The 24743-nt window shown below is 44.8% G+C and overlaps 2 protein-coding genes across 5 annotated transcripts in view; one reads left to right on the top strand and one right to left on the bottom strand.

The window, feature by feature from the left end:
- The window catches only part of IGF2BP2 (insulin like growth factor 2 mRNA binding protein 2), a 173043-nt gene extending 162956 nt beyond the window's left edge, over positions 1 to 10087 (top strand). For 3 of the 4 annotated variants that reach the window (XM_019624037.1, XM_019624029.1, XM_019624044.1), the window contains 4 exons: positions 2845 to 2919; positions 4859 to 4990; positions 6669 to 6782; positions 8215 to 10087. In XM_019624037.1, coding sequence (XP_019479582.1) covers positions 2845 to 2919; positions 4859 to 4990; positions 6669 to 6782; positions 8215 to 8307 — 414 coding nt within the window. In that variant the 3' untranslated portion in view covers positions 8308 to 10087. Of the gene's footprint in view, positions 1 to 2844; positions 2920 to 3125; positions 3356 to 4858; positions 4991 to 6668; positions 6783 to 8214 lie in introns of those variants that run through there. The other variant, XM_019624051.1, reaches the window with a different exon arrangement.
- A 9697-nt stretch (positions 10088 to 19784) lies between these two features.
- Positions 19785 to 24743, bottom strand: part of SENP2 (SUMO specific peptidase 2) — a 39778-nt gene continuing 34819 nt past the window's right edge. The window contains exons 15-16 of the mRNA XM_019667854.1: positions 24267 to 24362; positions 19785 to 22742 (exon numbers count right to left, since the gene is read on the bottom strand). Of these exons, the coding sequence (XP_019523399.1) occupies positions 22680 to 22742; positions 24267 to 24362 (159 nt within the window). The 3' untranslated portion in view covers positions 19785 to 22679. The remainder of the gene's footprint in view (positions 22743 to 24266; positions 24363 to 24743) is intronic.

The following is a 24743-nucleotide window of genomic DNA, read 5'->3' as shown; positions in this document are numbered from 1 at the left end:
AGCCCCTGCTGCAGTGGGTTGCCATGGGCTGCCGTGTGTGGCCCGCGGCTGGCGTGAGCGGCCAGCAGATCTGCCTCGCCAGGGAGGAGCGCAGTGATGGTGCCGGCTTGGGCCGGTGGGGCGACGTCCTCTATGGCTGGAGTGGGGAGCAGGGGGATAGCAGCTTGTCTGCTCCCCTTCCCCCAATTCCCCAATAAAAATCTTTAAAAAAAAAGAAGATAAACCAAAGAAAGGCTGAGGATCTTCCCTAAGCTAAGGGAACAGACTTAAGTGGGATGATAACTCCCACTTAGCAGCTATCAGCACTTGGATGCTTTAACTTAGTCTCCGCTTCAAAAAGCCTTGAGCTTTGAAAAAAATAGCTTGAGTGAAAAACTCTTTGAAAATCAATGGACGACACACCATAGATAAACAAAAAGCTGGTGGCATAACCTGAGCTGAAGCCTTGGACTGCAGAGAGCGGCTCAAGAAGGAAGGCATGCCCCTTGATTTATGGGGATGGTTGTGAGCACAGCCCTAGCTGCAGTTACATACCCACATCCTGCCTCCGCCAGCACAATGTGAAGACTCGTCAGAGAAGCTGAAAGGGAAGGCTTATTCGACCCTGGTCCTGCTCCAAGCCCAGCTATCAGCTCTGACTCACGGGCAGAATGCTGAGCACGTCCCAAGCCTCGTGAAACACTTTCGGAAACAGAGTTTCCGTTGTTACGTAAAATAATGTGCTACCATGGGACAGCCCGGAATTCCGAAAAAGAGGTCTCATGACTTGGAGAGAAAGAATGCTTACACTTTCTCCCCAAGAAGAGCTGTAATTTCTCCCACAGCGAGTGTGCTAGAAAGAAAAAAACAAAACATTCTGATTAGCGCACAACAAGGGTTGTAGTGAGACCCTAAAAGAATTTTATCTCGGTAAATCACTTCCCCTTCCAGGCCTCATTTATCTCACCTGCAGAGTGGATAGACTGGATGAGAGCCCTGAGGTGTGGGGGGACAGTTGTGGAGTACCCAGGGGCCCTTGCACCTAACAGGCTCGTTGCAGGTGAGACCCTGGCCCAGGCCGCGCTGGCCTCGCCCCCGTGATGGGACAAGTAAGGTGTGGAAGATCACAGGGCTGGCCGTACCCCAGGGCCTCTCCCAGTTTTCAGTCCTGTGGTCTGAGATGCCCCGCAGGAGACAGAATGAGATGATTTCACCTAAAGGAGACTTGAGGGATCAGCTCATCAAATCTTCCCATTTTTCCCCTAAGGGAGACAGAGAGGGATAGAGGGGAGCACAGGTGCAGGACTGGCTCTTCGGTGTAAACTCTGCTGACCTGTAGCATATGGAGCACCTGCTGGGACAGTACAGCAATGGCTCTCCACTTACTGTTGCCCGTAAGGAGCCAGGGCCCAGAGACTTTCAGTGACTTGGCGAAGGCCACGAAGCTGTGTGTGAGAGCTGAGGTTTGACCAGGTTATCCTATTTTTGGTCCAGTGGTTTTCCAGCGTAACAACCCGAGTGCTATACCAGAACCGTTCCCAGCCAGTCTTTAAGAAAATGAGGAGAGAGCAATCCCTCGGGCTTCACCCCACAGCATCCCCATAATCCCTTCATGTCCCAGCAAGGCTGAGTCGTGGCGTGTCACCTTGCTGATGACCTCTGTGATGGACAGAGACAGCAGGACTGTACCAGAGGCCTGGATGGGCTCTGCAGCCAGGTGGTCTGCAGACATTCGTTACGCGGGGCCAACAGCCAGCTCCTCCCTAGTCCCTGCCTCTCTCCAGAGCAGTAAAAAAGAGACAAAACCAGGGAAGCCAAGTATATGTGAGAGCAATTTCCTACTTTTTAAAATCAGCCTGGTTTTTGCTAGATTCTCTTTATTCTGGCAGGTTTCTAAAGCATCTGTCTCTAAAGCAAGGCGCTCTCACCAACTCCAGAGAACCCCTGCTCCTGCGTTGCCAGTTTTCAGGGGCCACAATCAGGGGTGCCGGTGTGATGCCACCAAGGAAGGGAGAGGGCTTTACACTAATATGTGGGAACAGAGTCCTGGAAGGTGGGCGGAGCGGAGGTTCGGGATGGAGCACCCCAAGAGATGCTTTGGTTACAGGAGCTGGATTCGCATCGCTCCCCTCTCCTGCATAGTCTGCTCAGCAGGCTTCAGAATGCCACACAAAGTCCAGTCAATGACGCCAGCCGGGGTCATCTAATTCCAGATCTCGCTCCAAACCCTGCTTACCCTGTGAGCTTGGCAGTCACCTCACCTCTCTGGGTCCCATTTGCTTCAGTGATACAATAGGGTCCTGAGGGGCAGCATGGGAGGGTGGGGGTCTTTTCAAAATCTGAACAAAGCAGCCATGCATCACCAGGAAGTGGACAGTGTCGACAGAGCTCACTTGGTCAACATGCATCGTGAATTAGCCTTTCAGCCCTTCTGTTAATTACACCTGCTCTAGCTCAGCTGTCAATTGCAGCCGAATGCAATTGACGGCAATTGCTGAAAATTAGAACCGGGGTTACCTTTCCTGCAAGCTAAGGCCTCTGTGGACCAGCCCTTTCTCCTCTCCGGGCCCTTGGTGGGTCCCCACAGCCTGTGCTTTCCTTTTCCTAGAGCTTTGGACTCCCTTGGTGAAAGGCAGCCAGCCACTGCTGGTGCTTGGGGCAGGGACAGGCAGTAAGTACTGACCTGCTGCCAGCTCTCCCTGGGCAACCAGAGACCCAAATTAGACACTGGGCACGACGGTCCCGACTTCTTAAGCCACAGAGTGGAGGCAGCAGGGGTCAAACAGAGTATCGGGTGCAAAGACAAGGAAGGGGCTCTGGGTGCCGCCGAGCAGCAGCATTCTCCTTTGTCCTTGTGAACTGCAGATTGCCCCAGCGGAAGGCCCAGACGTCAGCGAAAGGATGGTCATCATCACCGGACCACCTGAAGCCCAATTCAAGGTCGGTGCCAAGGGCCACCTGAGCCCTGCAGGCCCTGGGAACAGGGCCGGGTGTGTGTGGGGGTGGGGAGTGGGGTAGCTGAGGGCCTCTCAGCAGGCTGCAGCCACCTCAGGCATGTTCAGGGCTCTTTTTTGGAGACCCAACCTCCATCTCCCTTCCTGCTACTGCTCTCTAGCCTCAGACTTGCCCTGTCTTCCCGCCTCCAGGTCGTTTCCTCCGCTTGGAGCCCTCCTTCCCTTTTCTCCCTTGGAAAAGGAGATTGTCCATTGGTGCCCAGTTCACCATTGGTGCCTCTGGAATCTCGCTGATCCCTTGGCCATGGTTTGGAGAATGGATGTTTCAGACTCATTTAGTCTAGTGTACCCTTCAGGCTATGGGGGCATAAACATGGGGGACACGGGGAAATAGCATGGTGTGGTTGGGTGGTTTTTTTTTTTTTTTTGGTTTGTTTGTTTGTTTTTTGCCTATTTTCCTTCCCTAGAAAATTATATTAACTTGAGTTTTCTAAAATTCAGAAACATATTTATTTATAAAAGTATAATTCTTATAATTAAAAATATATAAAATTTGTCTGAGAAGACAAAATTTAACACATGTGGAACCATTTAAGAGCAATAACCCTTCAGCTCATGAATGGATAAACAATGTGGTCTGTCCACACAATCGAATATTATTCAGCCATGAAAAGGAATGAAACTGATACAAGCTACAATATGGGTGAACCTAGAACACATTATGCTAAGTGAAAGAAGGCAGACACAAAACGCCACATAGTATATGATTTCATTTATGTGAAATGTCCAGGCCGGCCGAGTGGCGCGTTGGTTAGGAGTTGGCTTGGGACGCCAGCTCTGAGCAGCAGGGCCCCGGTTCAGATTCCACATGAGGGCCAGTGACACTGCGCTCTACAGCTAAGATGGTGAACAACAGCTTGACCTGGAGCTGGGCTGCTGTGAGCCGGCGTGGGCTGCAGTGCGGCTGGCCGGCTGCTGGCGAGAGCTGCTGTGAGCCGCCATGGGTGGCCATCCAATGGCTGGCAACTGACTGCCTCAGCAGGGAAGAGTGCAATGATAATACCAACATGGGCCAGTGAAGCGACGTCCTCCACAACTAGACTGAAGAACAAAAGGACAGCAACTTGTCTGTTCCCCTCCCCGATTCCCCAATGCTTTTCCCCTGCCCCAATTCCTCAATAAAATCTTTAAAAAGTAAAAATTTTAAAAAAGGTCCAGAAAAGGAAAATCCAGAAAGATGGAAATTAGCATAGTGGTTGCCAGGGGATGGGGGTTGGGAAGAATTGGGGCTTGCCGCTAATAGGGGTTTTATTTGGGGGAAAAGATGGAAATGTTCTGGATAGTGGTGATGGTCGTACAACATGGTGCATACACTAAAAACCACTGGAGTCTACTCTGTAAAATGATGAATTTTAGGTAATTATAGCTCTTTTTTTAAGTGGGTTTTTTTTTGTTTGTTTTTGTTTTAAAGAACAATAATCCCTTGGCTCCACTGGCTTTGGAGTTAAGACACTAAAAAGCCAGATCAGGCTCATTAAATCCCATCACCACCATCCTCACCTATATCCTGTAATCATCAGGTCTGAACATACCATGGTGGGAGGAAATGAAGAATTCCCTGAACAAATTCTTCAAGCATATGTTCCTAGGTGCTAGGAATACAGACATGACATATGGTCTGCCTCCTCACCACCAGCCCCAGCCCAACATACAGAAAGCTTCCTAGAGGAGGTGCCCGAGCACGCGTTGCACAGTGAGCTCTGCATGTGGCAGGAGCTGCAGCGGGGCGCACGCTGCCCTGTGTCTGGCCTGAGTGCGTCAGGCTGAGGTGTGCAGTGGCTGGGCTCGTGACTTCCAGTCGCGGTACTGCTGAGGCAGGGGGGCCGGCAGCTGTGAGCGTCACCAGTCATGTCTTGCTCTCTCAGGCCCAGGGGCGGATCTTTGGGAAACTGAAAGAAGAAAACTTCTTTAACCCCAAAGAGGAGGTGAAGCTGGAAGCCCACATCAGAGTGCCCTCCTCCACAGCTGGCCGGGTGATCGGCAAGGGTGGCAAAACCGTAAGTTTGCTCTGAGCTGGCTTCATTTCTGGGGCTAACCCCCTGCCCTGCCTGACTTCCTCAGACCTCCATTGGCTCTTCAAGGACAGAAATGGAATTAGCATCACTCCAGAGCTGAGGGCCCGAGTCCATGGTGCTGCCTGGAGCTCAATATGGGCCCCAGACACCAGGGTCCTGAGCCCAGGACCCTGCCCCTCAGCTGCCTGTGAACACAGGCAAGCTGCCCCCCGCCCCCTTTACAGCCACGCATGGCAGCAGGAAATAATAGGGACCGCAGGCCCACTTAGGGTGCATCCACTTGGCAGCCCACCCACCGTCTTCTCTGATTTCACACTTGAGGCCCTTGGGGTCTGGAGTCCAGCATGCTCTTCCGCTCTTCACTCTCCTGACAAATGCCCTAGAGGCCTCACTCTTCCTCCTAACAGTCAGTCTTCGGGCAATTTCCCAAACCTGGCCATCTGCTACAGGGGTGCTCATTCAGCAATAAGGTGGCGGGTGAGAAGGAAATCGTTTTTTTTTTTTAAATAACGGTTTCAACCTGAAGGTGGCCGTACCACGGTGTAATTTGAAAAGCATCAGAGAATTAACTGAAGCCTGTAGGAATTAGCAGACAGCCTGTCAGACCCAGGTATGTTCTAGAATGTCACTTACCCAACTTGGCGGGCATATGACCCCTGGGAAGTTCCAGTAGCGGTGTGCAGGCTAGCAAAGTGGCAGTGTTGGGGGACAGGAATTAGGAGGGGGGACAGAGGGGACAGAGTTCTTTACATAGAACCTCTCACAAAGGAATCAAAGCCAAGTTCTAGATGTAATGAGTCATCTATATGTAAAAGAGCCCAGTTGCATGGCGAGCATGTTATTCCCCATATGAAGGAACGTGGTCAGCCTCTGAGGGCACACACCGAGCTTAGGGAAGTTGGAGTGTAGGAGGCAAAAGAAAGCAAGTAGTCCACAAGGGAGTGGAATCCTGACCCTTCCATGTCCTGTTCAGTCATTTTAGAGCCAAATTCTGTGTACATCCCCCGTACCAGAGACTGTCAACTGTCCACCCCATGGGCGTGCTCAGCACTGTCGGCCACGGCCGGGGCACGAACCCTCGGGAAGTGTAGTCTTGTTGGGGCAGGTGAGGAGCACCAGGTGCGGAGTGCAGGAAGCGGGGTTTAGGTAAGGGGAGGTCAGCGTGGGCTGGAGGCTTCATGGAGGAGGTGGGCCCAGGCGCAGGAGGGCAGGGGGAAAAGATAACTCACGGGTAGAACCGCATAAGCAAGACCCAGGCAGGAGTGGAAACAAAGAGCAGGACTGGAGCAGGGACTGATCAGAAAGGAAAGGTCACTTTGGTGAGTCAGAGGAGAGGCCATGTCGGCGCATCGCTGGCACCCAGGAGAGCATGCCCGGCAGGGATTTCCATCCCTGGGTTATTGGAGAGTCTGGGGTCACTGTGAGCATGTGCGGGAACCACACTGCTAGGAACTGGGAATAAGAATTCAGCCCCAGAGCTGGACTCCCCCTCCTGTCACTGTGCCTCCCGTGGCCCAAACCAACATGGCCCCATGAGCCTGGAGGCAGGGACGCCCCCAGGGGGTTCGTAGCCTGAAGGAAAGGCCAGCGGCTTCCAGCCTCCTTGCCCTCCCCCACTCCCCTCTCCTGCTTCCTCCTGAGCCCACGCCTCCCTTCACAGGTGAATGAACTGCAGAACTTAACCAGTGCCGAGGTCATCGTGCCTCGTGACCAAACGCCGGATGAAAACGAGGAAGTGATCGTCAGAATTATCGGGCATTTCTTTGCTAGCCAGGTACCTGCGCTGCGAGGGTCTGGGCGCTCTTGCCAGTCGCCTCAGTTCTCCTTCTAAGCTCCCGGTGGCCTGTCAGGTGGCCACAGGCCCTGCACACCCTCACCACCACCCCAGCCCCACCCACAGAACCTCTCCCTGGCCCTGCAGGCACTGTCGTCAGGGCACAGGAGATTGTCCCATACCCTCTCACCACTGCTCTCCCCCAGGCGTGCGAGGGGAGCTTGAGGAAGACTACAGAACTATGGGGTCAGGCCAAGCACGTTTTAAGGCCCCTGATATTCCAAAGTACAAGGTCTTGGCTTCCTTGCCCTCCTACTCGGGCCTCATTCGTAGCCTTCCTATGCTGGGAGCCGCATAACAGGCCAGGGCCCACCTTGGAGCCCCCCAAGGGCGGGCCTGGGTGCCAGGATCTCACAATTACGGGTTAAATGCTCGTCACAAGAGACCGTCATTTTTCTTTCCTCACCTTCCCCATCCCCCCATCAGGACACAGCCTCCTCACGGCTGCTTCTCTTTCATTCGGATGGCCAGTGACTCGGCATCACGGGGCCTAGTTCTTTTTGATGCTTTTTGTTGGTTGGGTTTTGGGCTAGAGCAGTCCCGGTCCTTGTCCCAAACCAGTGTAGGCAGTCTAAGCTCACGTGGAGTATTTCTCTGAGCGGCCAGCTTGCTCTCCCAAGGCTGGGCCTTTGCCCAGAGACCTGACTGCAGGCGGGAGGCACCGGCTCGCCCACCACACCTTGCCGGTGCCCTTTGAGATGCCCGCAGTCAGACTCCTGGCCGCACCCAACTCGGCTGCTCTCACACCCCTGCTCCAGCAGTGCCCCCAGGTTCCTGCAGGGGTCTCCCTGCATTGGGAGCACTGGGTGGGGTTCCTGTGTTTTCTCCAGTCGTCCAGGATGGAGTGTCTCGGCCAGTTTCTCACTTCTGCCCCCTCATCCTCTATCCTCTCTCCCAGCAGTCACACTAATGTTCTTCCTAGTGACTCTAGAAACGGGGTGGACAGCATTGGAAGCTGAAGTGTGTGAGGGCGGGAGGGGGACGCTGTGTGACCTCGGCAAGGTCCCCTGGTCACTGGTTTCTGGTGTCTGCTCTCTGGCCTGTCTGTCCAGCAACTAGCTGGAAGCTTTTGGGGTCCCACTCACCCTCCACCCAGCAGCCCTGGGGTTGGAGTGAGGGGAAGCTCTGCTACTTCACCTCCAGGCCAGACAGGGCCCCCGGAGGAAGGGCTTCAGTGGGCAGATGACTTTCCTGAGCTTACCACCCCCTCCCCCCAAATCCCCTGCTTGGGGACCTACAGTGGGCTTGTTTACATCGTGTGGCTTATGTGGATCGCTCCCTTCCACCCAAATCCCCTGCCCCCGCTCCCCACTGCTTGTCCTCAGAACCGGGTTCCTTTGTTTTCCCCGTCCCCCTCCTCCCCTTGCTGCAGACTGCACAGCGCAAGATCAGGGAAATTGTACAGCAGGTGAAGCAGCAGGAGCAGAAATACCCTCAGGGAGTCGCCTCACAGCGCAGCAAGTGAGGCTCCCACAGGCACCAGCAAAACAACGGATGAATGTAGCCCTTCCAACACCTGACGGAACGAGACCAAACACAGCCAGCCGGATCGGGAGCAAACCAAAGACCATCCTGAGGAATGAGAAGTCTGCGGAGGCCCTGCGACCCATGGGGGCCAGGAGGGGGCCGGGGGCAGCTGGCTCACCGCGCAGCCCCCCGTCTCCCCCGTCTCCCCCGGGGCCTCTGCAGGCTTCCCGGCCATCCACTTCACCATCCACTCGGATCTCTCCTTAACTCCCACCACGCTATCCCTTTTAGTTGAACTAACATAGGTGAATGTGTTCAAAACAAAGCAAAATTCACACACTTCTCTTCTTGTGGAAAATTGCCTCTGTACATGTGTGTACATATTAGAAAGGGAAAGATTAAGATATGTGGCCTGTGGGTTACACAGGGTGCCTGCAGCGTTAATATATTCTAGAAATAATATATCAAATAACTCAACTAACTCCCATTTTTAATCGATTATTAATGTTTTTTTTCTTTTTTTTTTAAAGAGAAAGCAGTCTTTTCTAGTCTTTAAAGAAGAAAGTCATTCTTTGGGAGGCCTAATGGTTTAGTCAGGAGCTTCGAGGCCACCCACACAAAATTCACCCAGAAGGAAATCTCATCAAAAGGACACTCACAGCAGTTCTGGATCACCTGTGTATGTCAACAGAAGGGATACCGTCTCTCTGAAGAGGAAACTCTCTCTTCGTCCCTGTCCAGCTCACACACCCATTTCTCTGCTTCACAGGTTTTAAACTGGTTTTTGCATACTGCTATATAATTCTTTGTCTCTCTCTGTTTATCTCTCCCCTCTTCTGTCCCCCTCCCTTTCTTCTCCATCCCCATTCTTTTTAATTCCCTCATCCCTCTGACTCCACCCCCTACCTACACACCCCTCCCCCCAGGCAAAGCAGTGCTCTGAGTATCACATCACACAAAAGGAACAAACACGGAACACACAAACCAGCCTCAACTTACACTTGGTTACTCAAAAGAACAAGAGTCAATGGTACTTGTCCTAGCATTTTGGAAGAGGAAAACAGGAACCCACCAAATGAACCAAACAAAGAAAAAGTCCACAAAGAAAGAATATATTTTGTCTTTTTACATTTTGGTGTATAAGCCATCAATTTTCAGCAAAATGATTTTTTTCTTTTTTTAGAAAAAAAAAAAGTGGAAGAAAATAGCAATTTACACGAGGTCGTTGGCCCAGGGCGTTAAATTTACAGATTTTTTTTAACGAGAAAAACACACAAAAAAAGCTACCTCAGGTGTTTTTTACCTCAGCACCTTGCTCTTGTGTTTCCCTTAGAGATTTTGTAAAACTGATAGTTGGAGCATTTTTTTATTTTTTTAATAAAAATGAGTTGGAAAAAAAACTAAGATATCAACTGCCAGCCTGGAAAAGGTGACAGTCCAAGTGTGCAACAACTGTTCTGAATTGTCTTCCGCTAGCCAAGAACCTATATGGCCTTCTTTTGGACAAACCTTGAAAATGTTTATTAAAAAAAAAACAAAAACAAAAAAAAATTACAAAGAAAAACAGAGAGAGAAAAATGTTGGAGATGTCCTGACTTTCAATAGGGTACGCGCCATTAGGGCTTTTTGCGCTAAAGGATGGACATGTACTGGTTTATGTGAACAAGCCATTTTACCACCAGACTGCAATGCCAGTTTCCTCTACTGCAAACAGTGTTCTGTGACAAAAACAAAAACAAACAAACAAAAAAAAAATGAAATATATCCAGCTAACAAGATCTGGTGTCTTGGTCTGTTTTAATAAGCGTTGTCCATCCCAAAGTGTCAGCTAAGCCCCAGCTCTGTGGGGACTTAGGAAAACGGGCAACATATTGTCAGGACTGGGCAGCTACCCCGAGGAGGCTGGCTTCTCCAGGAAGATCTTTTGGAGAAGCTACATTAGGTCGGTCGGTGCTGCAAGTGTGGTCCCCAGACCAGTAGCAATATGACCTGGGAACTTGTCAGAAATGCAGATTCTTGGGGTCCACCTTGAATCAAAAATTCTAAGGGTGGGAACCCAGCAGTCCGTTTCAGCAAGCCCGCCAGGTGATTCCCAAGCATATTAAAGTTTGAGAACCACAGGACCAGAGGAATGGATGGATTGACTTGTGTTTCAAGCTAGGTAAGACCAGCTCCTATCTTTTATGGACTTTAAACCCAGCCAGGGAAAGTGGGAGAAAGGGAGAGGACATGCCTGACATTCAAGGACACAGGTACTTCACCCCTCCCCAGAAGCCCGATTGAAAGCTTTCCAAGAGATCAGAGAAGGGCAGGGTCAGCCCGGGACTGGAGGATGCGCTGTAATTGGCACTCTCACCAGTGCGCTGTGGAAAGGGTGGACGGGGATGGTCCTGCTCCATTTATCAGCCTATCGTCACAGATTTGTGAACATAGAACGGAGAGAGCTGCTGAAAGTCCAGGCAGTCTTAGGAATAAAGAGCTGATATGTAATTGCAGCTGTTCATAGCACAGAAGCACGTGAGCTAAAGGAGCCACATTTCCCTTCTAACAAACTCTGAGGTCTCCTAAATCAGTTAAAATTTGCTCCTCACTGAAGTCCCATCCCTACTTCTGATTTTCCCATTATGTCCAGTGTCTGTGATGCTGATTTTACTTTGAAAGTTAGTTTCATGGCATGTAGATGCCAGCTGTTCCTCTCACTGCTATGGTGGCATGAATATGGGCAGGGACAGAGTCTCTGTCTTTGTGTGGCCTTTATAAAGCCCAGTACCTATGCCTTCACCTTCTCTCCTCTGCCACCTAGAACTCAAGTCCACTGCCTTCGGAGGGAGAGAAACAACAGATTGATGGCCCGAGCCAAGCCGTGGGATTCCTGACAACCAGGGTTATTCCTGAGAACTGTCCCCTGGGCTGAGGTGTGCATGTCAGATGGACAGAGAAACAGCACATCTCTAAAGGAAGGGCTTTAAATACAGGCCTGAGGGCTTGGTAATGAATCTGTCAAGATGAGGAGGAATCAGGGTGGGAGAGAAGAGACACAGGAACCTCCAAAAATGCACCCTCGTGGCTCTGCTGCCCAGTCCTTCCTTGGCCTTTATTCCCAGTGGCAGAATGAGGTTTAACTCTAGCTCCTAAACTACCCACTGCCATATTTGTCTCTGAGCATATGAGAGAAAGACAGGTAAAGAAGTGCTTACATGACCACTGACTTGCCCTGGTACAAAGCCCCCAGAAGTTGTCCTGTGGTTGCAGCCCTGAAGGGGAAGCCACATGGAGAGGCAGGAGACAGGAATGAGACCAGCTGGCCTTGTTCCTAAGCAGAGATGTTCTCACAACCCAGTTTCCAAGACCCCAAGGGCTGGGCTGGATTAGTTAGCACCTGGGCTCAAGGTCTCTTGAGCTTCCTGAGGGCAGCATGAACTCGAGACCATCCTTTCCACGTCAGTCCTATCCCACCTTTCTGTAAATAAGAACAGATCTGTGTGTGTAGATTGTTTACCACACGTGGACTCAGACTGGGACAAAGTGTACTAATTTCTTCTGCTATAAATCCCAGACTTCTCCTGTTTTGACAAGACATCCTGACATCCCAGAAAGTCATAATCGAACATGATTTTATGCAAAATAAAAGGACAGTTAAGTGGAGACAGAAACCAATAACAAAGCCCCTCTGCTCCCTTGGACTGAACCCCTTGAAACCCCAATGACTCATACTGGCTTTGAATGTGCTGACATATCGTTAGACATGGTAAGTAGGCCTGAACACCCCTTCTGCCCTGGTTAATTTCCCCCCAACTCTGCCTCAAGACATGCTTGTCTCCTCTGACACAGAGCTCTGGAAAGGATGACAGAGGCTGGCTGCAGATTAGAAGAGGATTCCAGCTTATAGAAGAAGAGCTTACAAACATGAGAAAAAGGAGACTTGATAGAAGTTTGGAGGAGTTTCAACAAAGAACCACAGGGAATGATTAGCCCTAGAGAGGAAGAAGGCATCTTGACAGGACAAGAGGCAGGGTGGGAGGAAACACTGGGCTTTTAAGAGAAGCAGGGAAAATTGATAACCTGGATTCCATTGGGATCTGAATGACAGTGGCTACGCTGACAGAGATGGGATAAGGACTTGAGGAATATGAAAAGCATTTGGCCTCATCATTCCTACATCCCTGGGGAAGGAAGTGGGCAATCGAGGCATCCCTCTAGTAACAATTATGAAAGAAGGCCACAACTGTAGGTATGTAGAGACTAGCCTAAACTGTACATGCTTCCAAGTCTCCCGTTGTCTTAGAGCCTAATGGAGATCTCTGTGGCCTGCTACCACTGTTTAGTAACACTACTAGCAAATTCCCCTGATGTTTACTGGCGATTGTTGCTGCTGCCTTTGATTTCTTCTCGACATTCCCCTTAAGGTGCTGATGAACTCAAACTTAACACCCCACATGCAGGTTAATTTCTAGTCTAGCTCACATCAGCCACATAAAGTCACTGTCTTTCTAGAAGCCAGAATGAGTGTTCTTTTTTGTTGTTGTTAGTTTCAGGTGTACAGAACAATGCAATGGTTATCCTTTTCACCCTTCACACAGAAACAACCTCCCCCATCTACTGCCCTCCCACCCCCAATCTCCAGGAGTGTTCTTAATAGCTCTGAAACAGTTGGTATAAAGAGAAAACCCCAAAGAGCAAAATTATATTTCAGCTTAACCTCAATGCCCCTTGTATTCTTTTGTAAAAGCAGCAGTTTGGGTCATGGGTCCAAGGCACTTGGTTTGCCCCCACTAGTCAATTTCAGGGCACTGCCTCCTATTCTTTCCGATGTGGCTGACAATAAACAGTGCCGTCTCCCATTTGCCAACAGTAACCCCTAGTGATCAGGGCAAACTCTGAATGAAAACTAAACTCAATCTGGTATCTCTCTCAATTTATCTGGGATTCAACAATTTCCCATATGAAAGATTCACTGAGTTCTATGACTCATGAATGTCCCTGATTCTCCCCTAGTTAAAACTACTCCAGTCACCTGCAGTGAACTCAGTAAAACCCATCCTCAACTCCGGATTCACAGAAGGGCAGTATTGGGGAAGGACCTCCGAGGTCCTTCAGTCCACTTTCCTAATATGAGTAATGCCCTCTAAGATCGCTCCAACTGACCACCCCATTGTCGAAGGGAAACGCAGCTCCTACGGTAGGCAGTTCTGTCTTCGCACAGTGCAGTCTCAGTTCGTCCTGCTGCTGACCTGAAATCTGTTCTCCCTATGACCACCCACACACAGTGGGCCAACTCTCCTAATGTTTGAAGACGACTGTCTCATCCCCTCTTCTCTCAGTTCCTCCAGTCAGCATCCTTCATTTCCAGGACTTGCTTTCTCTCAGCTTTTAAATATCATATTGTGAGGAACACAGCCCCCAGTTCCTGCATCAAACACCTTCAAAAGCCTGTCACTGGTGGGAGGCATGGGAGGCCTGTTGGATACCTGTCCCCTCATCTGTAAAATAAATGCTTGAACACGACGAAGTCTTTGATTCCAATTTAAGTATAAGAGACAGGACCGCCAAGTCAAAAATGGCTTCTGGTTAGCAGCCTTTAATGCTCCTTAACAGTTTCTCACAGAGAGAGCATCAAAAAAGATGAAAACTTAAGAGCACCAAAAACAGACTTAAAAAAAAAACACAGTACCAAAAAGCAAGGGAAATGGACAATAATTATAAGCTATGCAGAACTAGAGTGGGAAACCTACAGTGCATGACACGGTCTAGTTTCATGGAACTCTTTTTTTAAAAGATAGGAAAATGCGTATTTGCCATCCCAGGATGTGCCCACTGCTTCCTCTTTCCACTGGATGGAATGCAGATGAGACGGTGAGAGCCACGTTGGAGCTGGTACGGCCATCTTAAAATGGAGGCCAAGTGTTAAGTATAGCCCGTGACACTAGGACACTGCTGGACTTTAGGCTCAAATTGGTACCTGAGAGAGAAAATTCTATCTTGTTTAAACCACTGTTCTTATGGCCTTTGTTATATCAACAAACCAGTATCTTAATACAACTAGACAAAAGAGAGACCCAGATTTAGATCAATTCTGGCATATTTTTTTTGATAGAACAAAAATTCTCAATAATACATAAAAAATAAAAGTTACTTGCAAAACCAAAAATCAAGCTAGTTTCAGATATCTCTGCTCCACTACTAAATGCAGAAAGCAAGTTTTGAGGAGAAAAAAGGCTGTGACTCAAGAATTCTCACACCGGGTCAAGTTACCTTTCATGTGTGAAAACTTTGGAAAAATTCTCATATTTGCAAGAATTTAGATGAGTATTTCTATGCCCATCTTAAAAACAAGTATGTGAAAATGTTTTTAAGTGAATAATGAAGCCAAATAAAATTCATGTTAAAAAAAAGACAAAGTATTGAAACCAATTAAACTAGAAATGTTTAACTTGTTGTAAATCTAAATTTAGAGCTGAATTATAACTAAATTTAAAACAATTTAAATATCAAAATCATCCTTGAAGAAGAAGCCAAATAGAGTAATGATAATAATAAAGTTCCCAAACACATACTATGTTAGCAAAGACCAAAAATATGTGAAATGTTTATAGGGGCAGTGAGAAAAAAAACCAAAACATGAAGTGTCATAAATAGGGAAGAAAACATCTGATGATTGTGGCAGAGTACTAGTGACATAACAAAAACCCATGGTCACTTCTTAGACACCCGACCAAACTGACTCCTAATCTACCTACAGTACCATGTGGACATGTGACTATTCTAGCCCAAGGAATGAGAACAGAAGTGACCTGTGACACTCCTAGGCCTGGCTGTGAAAAACTGCCTACACTTTCTCCTCCACCCTCTCTGCTGGCTGGATGTTAAGAACTGCAATGTGGCAGGGCAGGGGTTGACAGCCCTTTTCCATAAATAGGGTACATATTTTAGGCTTTGCAGAGAGACTTTGAGGTGACACAAGAAGATACTGCCTCTGGGAAGGGAAATGTGGCAAATTACATATGCTAGATAGTTGACTCAGCAATTCCACGTCTAGGAATCTATTCCAAAGAGAATGTTAGCAAAAATAGGAAGTGACATGACAAGGCCCATGCACTGCAACCATTATTTGTAACAGAAATAGATGGACAGCTTAAACATCCATTGTGAGGGGATGGTAACAGCACCTTGAATTATGAAGGCTTATTATAGATTGTTATGATACAATGGATTATTGTGAAGCTGAAAAGAACTGAAGAATGAGGAGTAACATCCAGAATAAGTTTTTTTTTTAATCAAGAAGCATAAGTGTTTTAAATATGCTATCTTTAGTGTAAGAAAGGAAAGAAATAGGACTACATATACTGGGGGTGCCAAAAAAGGTACACATTTTAAGAGATGTTATCTACGAGTATGTATTACTTTTCGAAGTTGAATTGAATTATGGTAGCAACGTGTAGTATGACGTTTGCTCAAAAGATGGCATTTAATCAAATGAATGCTAGTGTCATTCATTGTATTACAATTTTAATAGCTTTTTTCATTCTTAAAATGTGTATACATTTTTTTGGCACCCTCTGTATATATAGCTATAGTTTCAAAAAGGGGAAAGTTAGAAGCTAATAAGTTATCTATACAGGGAAAGAGAGCAGAGTTAAGCAAGCAAAACTATACCTTGTTCCGTAGTGTTGCTCTTGAACTAATGTTTATGTTTTTACATAATTAAAAAATAGCAAAAAGCAAATCCCTGCACACCAAAAACAAATGAATCCAACTGTGTATCAAGTTAATGGCATAATCACGTGGAGAAAAATTAAGGGATTTTAAAACTATTTTCACTGTGAGTCTCTAGTGGGATATAGTCTAAGAACAAAAAGAATTGCAAAGAAATCAAAGTGTATTTAGTGGCCCCATTAGCTGTTATGCTGATAATGATATTTTGACATTATAAGTATACTGTAGGATAAAATGAATAATTATATTGATGTTGTTAGCAACCAATATTTTCAGGATTATAGTATAAAACCAAGAAAAACCTTAGAATCTTAACGTCTGAATTGTATCAGTGCATTTAAATCAGTAAAACATTTTTTCCTTTGAAGAAAAAGTATTTCCTAATCTGTGTGTCGTAAAGGCCTAGAAGCACCAATAACCCAGTAGTAATTAGCATTGATAATGTCCAAATTCTGGTCTTTAAAATTCCTCACTAAAGAAATCCTTCAATAAATGGCCAATTCCAGATCTGGGGCAGGAAATGTATAAGATGACCCTTCATCATACAAGTGAAGCAGGGAAGCTATTAAAATTAGACTTGGGCTCTGTCAAAAGGATACTGGAACCTAAAATGGGGCAATATGAACATCAAAAAGAGTAAATACAATGAAATAAAACATCATAGATTCTTCCCTATATGAAGTACATTTCAGGATAGCCAAATAGTTGATAAGAAGTTTTTCTTTTATAGAATTCAAAATAATGAACACAGAAGGATAGAATTAGAAATTTACCATTTTGTACCTTTTAATGAAATAATGATCATCAACTAAATTTAAAACCAAGAGAAAGATGAATAGGAACCCTTAGGGGCTGAGCCACTGATCAATCTCAGCACCACTAAGTGGGACAGCCAGACGTTATGGCCATATACGACAGGACTCCACTGAAGGGAGTGTTCTTGCCTAATAAATTCAACCTGAAGTAAACCTCTAGATCCAGCGTACCAGTTTACATTAAATACAAAGGATAGAAGAACTAGTTAAACACCACCAAAGGGCTAAAGGAAAACCCAATTTCTCTAATAATAGTATAAGGAGGGAGACTACTATTGAGAGACTCAAGACATATAATAACCAAAGGCAATTTGTACGTTTCATTTGGACCCTATATTAGTTTCCTGAGACTGCTGTAACTGCCTACCACAATGTTGAAGGGCTACAACAACAGAAATTCTCTTACAGTCTGGAGCCAGAAGTCCAAAATCAAGGTATTGACGTGGCCATGTTCCCTCTGAAGGCTCTTCCAGCTTTGGTGGCTCTAGGTTTCCTTGGCTGTGGTGGCATCATTCTGGTCTCTGCTTCCATAGTCTCAGAGTCTCCTCCTGTTTTTTGTTTTTTTTTTAAACTCCAAACACAAGTTTATAAAGTAGAAAGTAACAGACCCTGTCCAGACAACCATTATTAACACATGGGCATCTTTTTTCCAGATTTTCTTTCAGATATGTATAAACAGGTTTTTTTTCTCACAAAAATGGGTATAAAATATAAATACTATGTAACTTTACTAATAATTGTCATCCCCAATAAACATACATACATATATGTGTGTGTGTGGGGGGGGGTGTACATATATATAAATACTGCCTAACCCAATTTTAATGCCTCTTCGGTCTCAAAACTCCCTGTGCCTCTCTTTCATAAGTGATTGCACTTATGACCCCAGATAATCCAGGACAAATTCCTTTTCTCAACATCTTTAATCACATCCTTTGCCATAGAAAGTAGCATTCATTCTTTGCCATAGAAAGTAAATATTCACAGGTTATAGGGATTAGGATATGGACTTATGTTTTTGGAGGCTATCACTCAGCCCACTGTATATCCTGATTAGAAGATTATAATAAAATATTTTTGAAACAATCAGATAAATTTAAATATGAAGGTAATATTAGATGATATTAGCAAGTTCTTATTAATTTTGTTAGATGTGAAAATAACAGGCTTTTTGTTTGTTATGACTAATTAGGGAGACGTTTTTAAGTATTTAAGTAGAATGACAACTCAGGGTTTTGCTTTAAAATACTCCAGACCCTCTCCTCCCCTCTGAAAAAAAGAAAGTAAACCAGATGAGCCACATTTTAATAACTGCTGAAGAAGGGGGAGTATGCATGTCTTAAATATTCCATAATAAAGTTTTTTGCAAAGTAGTTAGAAAACAAGATAAAATTGTCCACTAAAATGAGACATTAAATCTCTCAGAATGAACATACCAGAAGACCTATACATGAAAAATATAAAACTTAAAGGAGATATAAATAATCATCCACTGCCAGAAGAAATAAAAGTCAAAGTATCAATGGGTGACTTTTTTCCCCGATTTAAAAAAAAATACATAACTTTAACTTGAAAATTTTAATTCTAAGAATTTCTCCTAAGAGAATAACCCAAACATTGTACATGCCCAATAATACTGGATTAAATAAAGCATGTTATAGCCGTATAATGGAACACTATGCAGCAATTACAATGTATTTATTGACATGAAAATATGTTCAAGATAAATTAAGTGGGAAAGGGTTATATAGCCATATATCATATGTCTATATTTGTTAATGCACAAGTGTATACAACACATACACTTATTCATACGTACACAAAGGAGTATATACCAAAGGCCAGGATTTATACCAAAATGTTAATATTAAGAATTACTTAGGGATGGCTGGTTAGCTCAGCTGGTTAGAGCACAGGGCGCAGTGCTCATAACACCAAGGTTGCCAGTTTGATTCCCACATGGGCCACTGAGGTGCACCTTCCACAACCAGATTGAAACAACTAGTTGACTTGGAGCTGATGGGTCCTGGAAAAACACACTGTTCACAATAAAATTTCTTTAAAAAACAAACAAAAAAGTTATTTAACTCTGGGTGGTGACTTTGCAAAATGCTTATTCTTTGTTCTTTTATTTTTCTACTATAAACACCTATTACAGATACAATTAAAAAAAACTCTACGTGGGACCACAGACTTTATGATCACCATGCACACTTAAGGAGGCAGTATGTGTGCTTGGGGGTAGCGTGGGGGAGGATGCTTCCGCAGGGTATATTTGAAATACATGCTTCCAAGAACTCTACGTTGCTTCTCCTGACACTTTCCAGAGTGTTTCCATACAACAGTTCCACAGGTGTCACACAGAGAAGTGCTCAATGTCCAAGTTTGCAGAAATGCTAGGTTACATTAATTTGTTACATTTGCTATGCATCACACAAGCACACATATTCATTGGGCCATAGAATCCTTTGTTTTCCTTCCTACATAGAAGTAATAGGACTTTTACTTAACATATTTTAGGAAATATTGGTGTAAAAACCTGAAGAACAACAGTTGTTTACACCACATATTTCCAATGAGCTGAAAGTTTCTGGCCTGTTTTCCTAGATTTAGATTGATTCATCTCAAAACAGCCCCACAATTATATGTTTGTAGTCTCAAGCTGTATAGTTTTAAACATAATTTGCATCTTGCTGTCGGTTCATTTAAAGAGGTGTTTTTCAAACTGGATTTTACCCACTAGTGGATTGAGAAATCAACTTGGAGGTCACCATCCACATTTAAAAAAAAAAAAAACAATAAAACTCAGAGGGTACTAGAAGTAATGTTTTTGTAAAACTTTTTTGTGTCCATATATTGTCACATAATACATATGCCTGTATGTATTGGTCACAATATAAAATACATTTATTACTATAAGTTGCAATCAAAAAACCTTGAAACCCACTGAATTAAAGAGGAATTTATTGGTAGATAAAGTCAACACCTATTTCAAACACCCAGACCCTTTCCTTGTATATATTAGGTAAATTAAAAGAAAAAAATGATCAGAGCAATACAGCCAGCTTGATCCCCAACATACAAACAAGTATCAAAAGTTTCTTTGAATACTGGGTACTGAGCATTTTTTCTCAAAGAAACTATCAGAAAGAAATTAGGTTCCCAATTAGTTCACAAAAGCCAATTTAAACAATGTAGCTTAATGATAGCACTAAACTTATTACAAAGTTAAATTTCTCTACCTGTTTATTTGTATCAGAGGTTCAATTTATCTCCAAGGACGCATTTTCCCCACACCTACACCTTGGTCCCAGCACCAAGCAACTCCTCACAGTGCAAACACCCGCCACTCGACACGGCATTCCCCAAGTTGTGCTTAGGATTTCAGAGGATGAAGACATCAGAAGCTCTAATAGCCTTAGGTAACTGAGGTAGAATATGGGGCTCTCCACAACATCTTCCACATGCCCCAAGTTTGTTTCCCTCCCACCCACATCCCGGCTCTGGTCCAAGGTCAAACACAAGAAAGACATTTGCTCACCAACAGTAGTTTTTTTTACAACTTTATCAATCTTTAGGAGAGATTGTCTACTAAAAAAGAATGGTTCACTTCACCTTTTTTCAGACCCCTAAACTACTCATAAAAAATATATATATACACACACACACACATAAAATCTCACTGGTTTTAATGTTGATAATTTGCTACTGATAAAATCAATAGCTGTTTTTACCACCTGACTGCTTTTCTCATAAACTGTTTAGATATAAAACTTCTATTACCAACAAGTTTCTCTACACCGAGAGAAACCCATCAGTGCCTAGAGAAGCATGGCCTGTGACAGCTCATAAAGTTCAGGGAGTCAGGGTTAAGTACAATAGAATGCCATTCTCTAACTTAACTCTCTGTTCTTATCTATTTCGTTATGTCCTGGGAGATTATTAGGAGCTATCGTGAGAGTGCACATTAATGGAAAGCTCAATGAAAGCTGCTTTACTTAGCCCCTCAAATACTTATAATGTAACAGAAATACATCCCCCAGCCTCACTCATTTGGTTAGAATACAAACGGCCATTCCTAACAGGATTTATGCCACATGGAACAAATCTTAACCAAGGTACTACATTCCCAGGTGAAACCTAGTCCCAATGGGGGCCAGGTTTTGAACATAATGCTGACCCAGTTAATCTCTTTCTTGGCTGTGTCAGCTGCCTGATCCCAGTACTCACTGGCACCACTCCAACAGCCTCCGGAGAGGAGCAGAAGCTGCGGAAGGGCTGTCTGTGCAGCCTACGCTTGTGGGAGATGCAGCACAACCGGCTCCTTCTTTAATTATCACCTAAGCACACGTCCTCTGCTTTGGCCGTCAAGTAGGCCCAGCAGTTTCCATCTGCATCACAGGCCCCCAGTCCTAGACCAATACTTTTCTGTGGCTGCAAGAGTATGGCCCCCAGGTGGCAGACATGTTGATTCACAGCTAACACGTGTCCCATTTTTCTGGTTTAGCCTCTTGCTTTTGTGTACCAGGACAAGTCTGGGAGGTTTAAGTAGGGAAAGGGTTAGAAATCATTTCAGCATATACTTTTCAGGTTCTGCCAGGCAACCTTTTATTACATCGGAAAAGCAACACTAGGCACTAGATCTTGCAAAATATGTTCTGACCAACTCTAAACTCTCTGAAATTAAAAATGCGTAACCACTGTAAGGTTTTTAATGAACAAAAAAGTTAAATACAAACTTTCATATGCAAAATAGATTACTGTATAACTGGTAACCTCAGAGCCACTTACTAAATTCTCTTCCACAAATTTCAGTAGGGGTGGAATGGGGGTGGGGGGTGTAAATCCTAATGAATACAAAACTTAATTTTGGCTTTCAATATAGAAAAAAACTTTGAGGAAAAATATCTTTAAATTGAATCGATCTTTTGAAATAAACAGCTCAGGCCAGCTCTTAACAATTCTGAGGTTCATACTCAACCAGATCTGGGATGAAAATGAAGATTTAGGGTTTACAGTTACTTCAAATCCAGTTTCGAGAGTAGCCAAGTCAACTCGTTTCCAGAAACGGAAGTCTCTTTAGGATGACCATGACAATCTTCTGAAGATGCATGGATAGCCAAGTTCCTTGGCCACAGTTCCACTTTTCCATGACACCTTGCCAGTGCTGTAGTGTCAGACTTCCTCTGAAAGGCCATCGGAGCCTACACCACAGCGCTTCTCCCAGAATTTTCAAGCCTCAAAAAAAAGACCTCCAGCTTCAAGTTGGCAGTTACTGCTCCAGCGTTAGAGAAGTTCATTAACACTTCCTCCCCCACACACACACTGATTTCCCTCCTGATCTTCAGCAGGGAGTGGCAGCTTGATTAACATTTCATTCTTTTCAGAAATAAATAGTTCAAACAAGTAATTCAGAGTTAACTGTAAAAGTGCAGCAGAAAACAGCCACTGCCCATTACATTTGCAAATGAGTGAGCGAATGAAAACACGTGAACAAACACACCGAAAAAAACAAATCATAGAATAAATCCTGCATTTCCCACATTCATAGGGAAAAAAAAATCTCTTTTAAAAAAAGTATTAATTAGCGTTTGTTCTTGCGTGGGTTGAATAGTCCAGGGCTCTGAGCAGGCACAGCCTTACAAACAGGGTCGCAAGCAGCCCTCCGCATACCAAGTCAGGACGAGGGTGCAGGGAGAGGCCTTCATGCACTTCTGACAGCTCAGTACCTGTGAGACAACAGAAGTGAAGCAGGGACTTTTTAACCCACAATGCATGAGGTATATGGAAACGTCTGTCCGTGAAAGAACCACCAGCAGCTGAGGGACCGGGCGGGGCATTCTCACAGCAGCTGCTGATGAAGGATTTCCCACACCATCTTCTTCCGGAAAAGAGGCATCTGGTGCTGCAAAGAATCCACAAACAACACGCATATTACACATTAACGCACAGTGTCAACAACCCTTAGGTGTAATCATGTAAATAAAGTACGATGTCCTTGTCCTTTATGTAAGCCTTGACTTTTTTACATCATGGCACACATTTTCTAAGCCATAAAAAAGGAGGTTTGTAATGCTTATTAATATGTATCATAATCACTTTTCCTTGTTAAGGAAAATCAAAGCAGAATGCAGAATTATACAGCAGAGTCCAACAACCTCATAACAAAAATGTGTACCAAAAATGGGCATATCCAGGTGGTGGCACAACAGGTAACTTTTCTACTTACTGCTTTTTTCTGAGAAAAACATGAGCTCCATTTAAATAAAAATTAAAAAAAACCAAATCCACAAATTTCTTTCTATTCTACCAAATGTTAGACATTGCCAATACTGTTAAAATAGCAACTTCATCCCTTTAAAGCTCAGGTCAATAGGTTCAAAAAATAAATAACCCCTTGTTATATAGAAGCATCAAAGAATGAGATGCTTTGCTTAATGTTATTCTGCTTTAACTGATAATCACTCCATGGGCCAATTTTCAAAGCTGCAACATATAAGACAAATCCAAAATCACCTGTAACTCCACTAGTCCTCTTTTGATGAAATCAGCTTAGACCCTTGAGGTACTTACTCCTGGTATCTCACGATAAATAGCTGAATACACCACTTTATTATAAACTAGTGCTTTTCTAACTGGAGGGGCCTAAAAAGTCTTCATACATGGATTCATAAATTACTTCAAATAGCTCAAAAGATATAGTAAAAAAAACTGCACATTTATTCTTAGTAAAACTGTGGAAACTAACCAATAATAACTGCCTTTATTTTAGACTGGAATTGTATTAATTCAGCATGGGAGCCCTAGTTATTTTATGTTGCTCCAAAGCTTGGAATGGGGTTATCAGTCCTACTACTCAATAAGTACACTCTGGTAGACAGCGTCTATCAAAAATGAGGTTTAAGAAAATCATTTTTTAAAGTGGGTTTTAAAAAGTTCAGTTGTAAAAAGGTTGAGAATCCACTATGACAAACATAAATTCTCTAGAGTTCCCAATATATCTGAATTTCCACTCAAATGCAGAGCTATGGAGAACCAATAAAAACCAGAACAGAAGAGAAAAGCAGTACTCGTAGTTACATCTTAAAACTGTGACTTAAGTTCTCACAAGGCCTGATTTCCCCTTGCTGTCACATACTCTGACATGCCCCCTTCTTTGGCTAAAAATATCAGTAACCAGTAAACACTGGATTTCAGAGATATGCAGATTGTCCCAATGGTCACCAAAGATTAGGATAAACTTAAGAGCAGAAGCAGTGACAAACCCTGACGCTAGCCAAGAGTAGGGCCATGGCCAAGGTTTACCACAATAATCACAGGAGCACAGCTACCATGGTTAAGATCTTAATGTGCGCCAGGCACGGGGAACACGCTCTAAGTTTATCTTGTTTAGAAACAAGAAAGTGAATGAGAAAGGGTCTTCACTCACCTGAGTAAATGCGATAGGTTTGTCCCTAGAGATATAATCTGCATATTTACAAGTAAACATTCCACAATCACTTCCATTCAACTGTTGAGGAATCTCCTGAAATTACAAAAAAAGAAGGGAAGGGTCAGCTGAGTGGCTCAGTTGGTTTAGAGCTCGCTCAAGAATGCCAGCTCTGAGCAATAGCTGTTTGATGCCTGGCCTGAGCTGAGCTGCCGCTGAGCTGCCAACAGGTGGCAGGATGGCTCAGCTTAAAAAAAAAGAAGGGAAGAAGGGGCACAATGTCATCAAATACAAAGTCCTTTGGCTTTTTCTAAATATTACTCTGGATAAACAATGTTATAAAGGTAAATATCAGGGGCTGGCCGAGTGGTGCGTTGCTTAAGAGCTGGCTTGGGATGCCAGAGGGCCCCGGTTCGGATCCCACATATGAGGGCCAGTGACACTGCCCTCCACAGCTAAGATGCTGAACAACAGCTC

This window comes from Hipposideros armiger, unplaced genomic scaffold (genome assembly GCF_001890085.2).
Source record: "Hipposideros armiger isolate ML-2016 unplaced genomic scaffold, ASM189008v1 scaffold_14, whole genome shotgun sequence".
NCBI lineage: Eukaryota > Metazoa > Chordata > Mammalia > Chiroptera > Hipposideridae > Hipposideros > Hipposideros armiger.
This window is presented reverse-complemented; position numbering and strand designations above follow the sequence as displayed.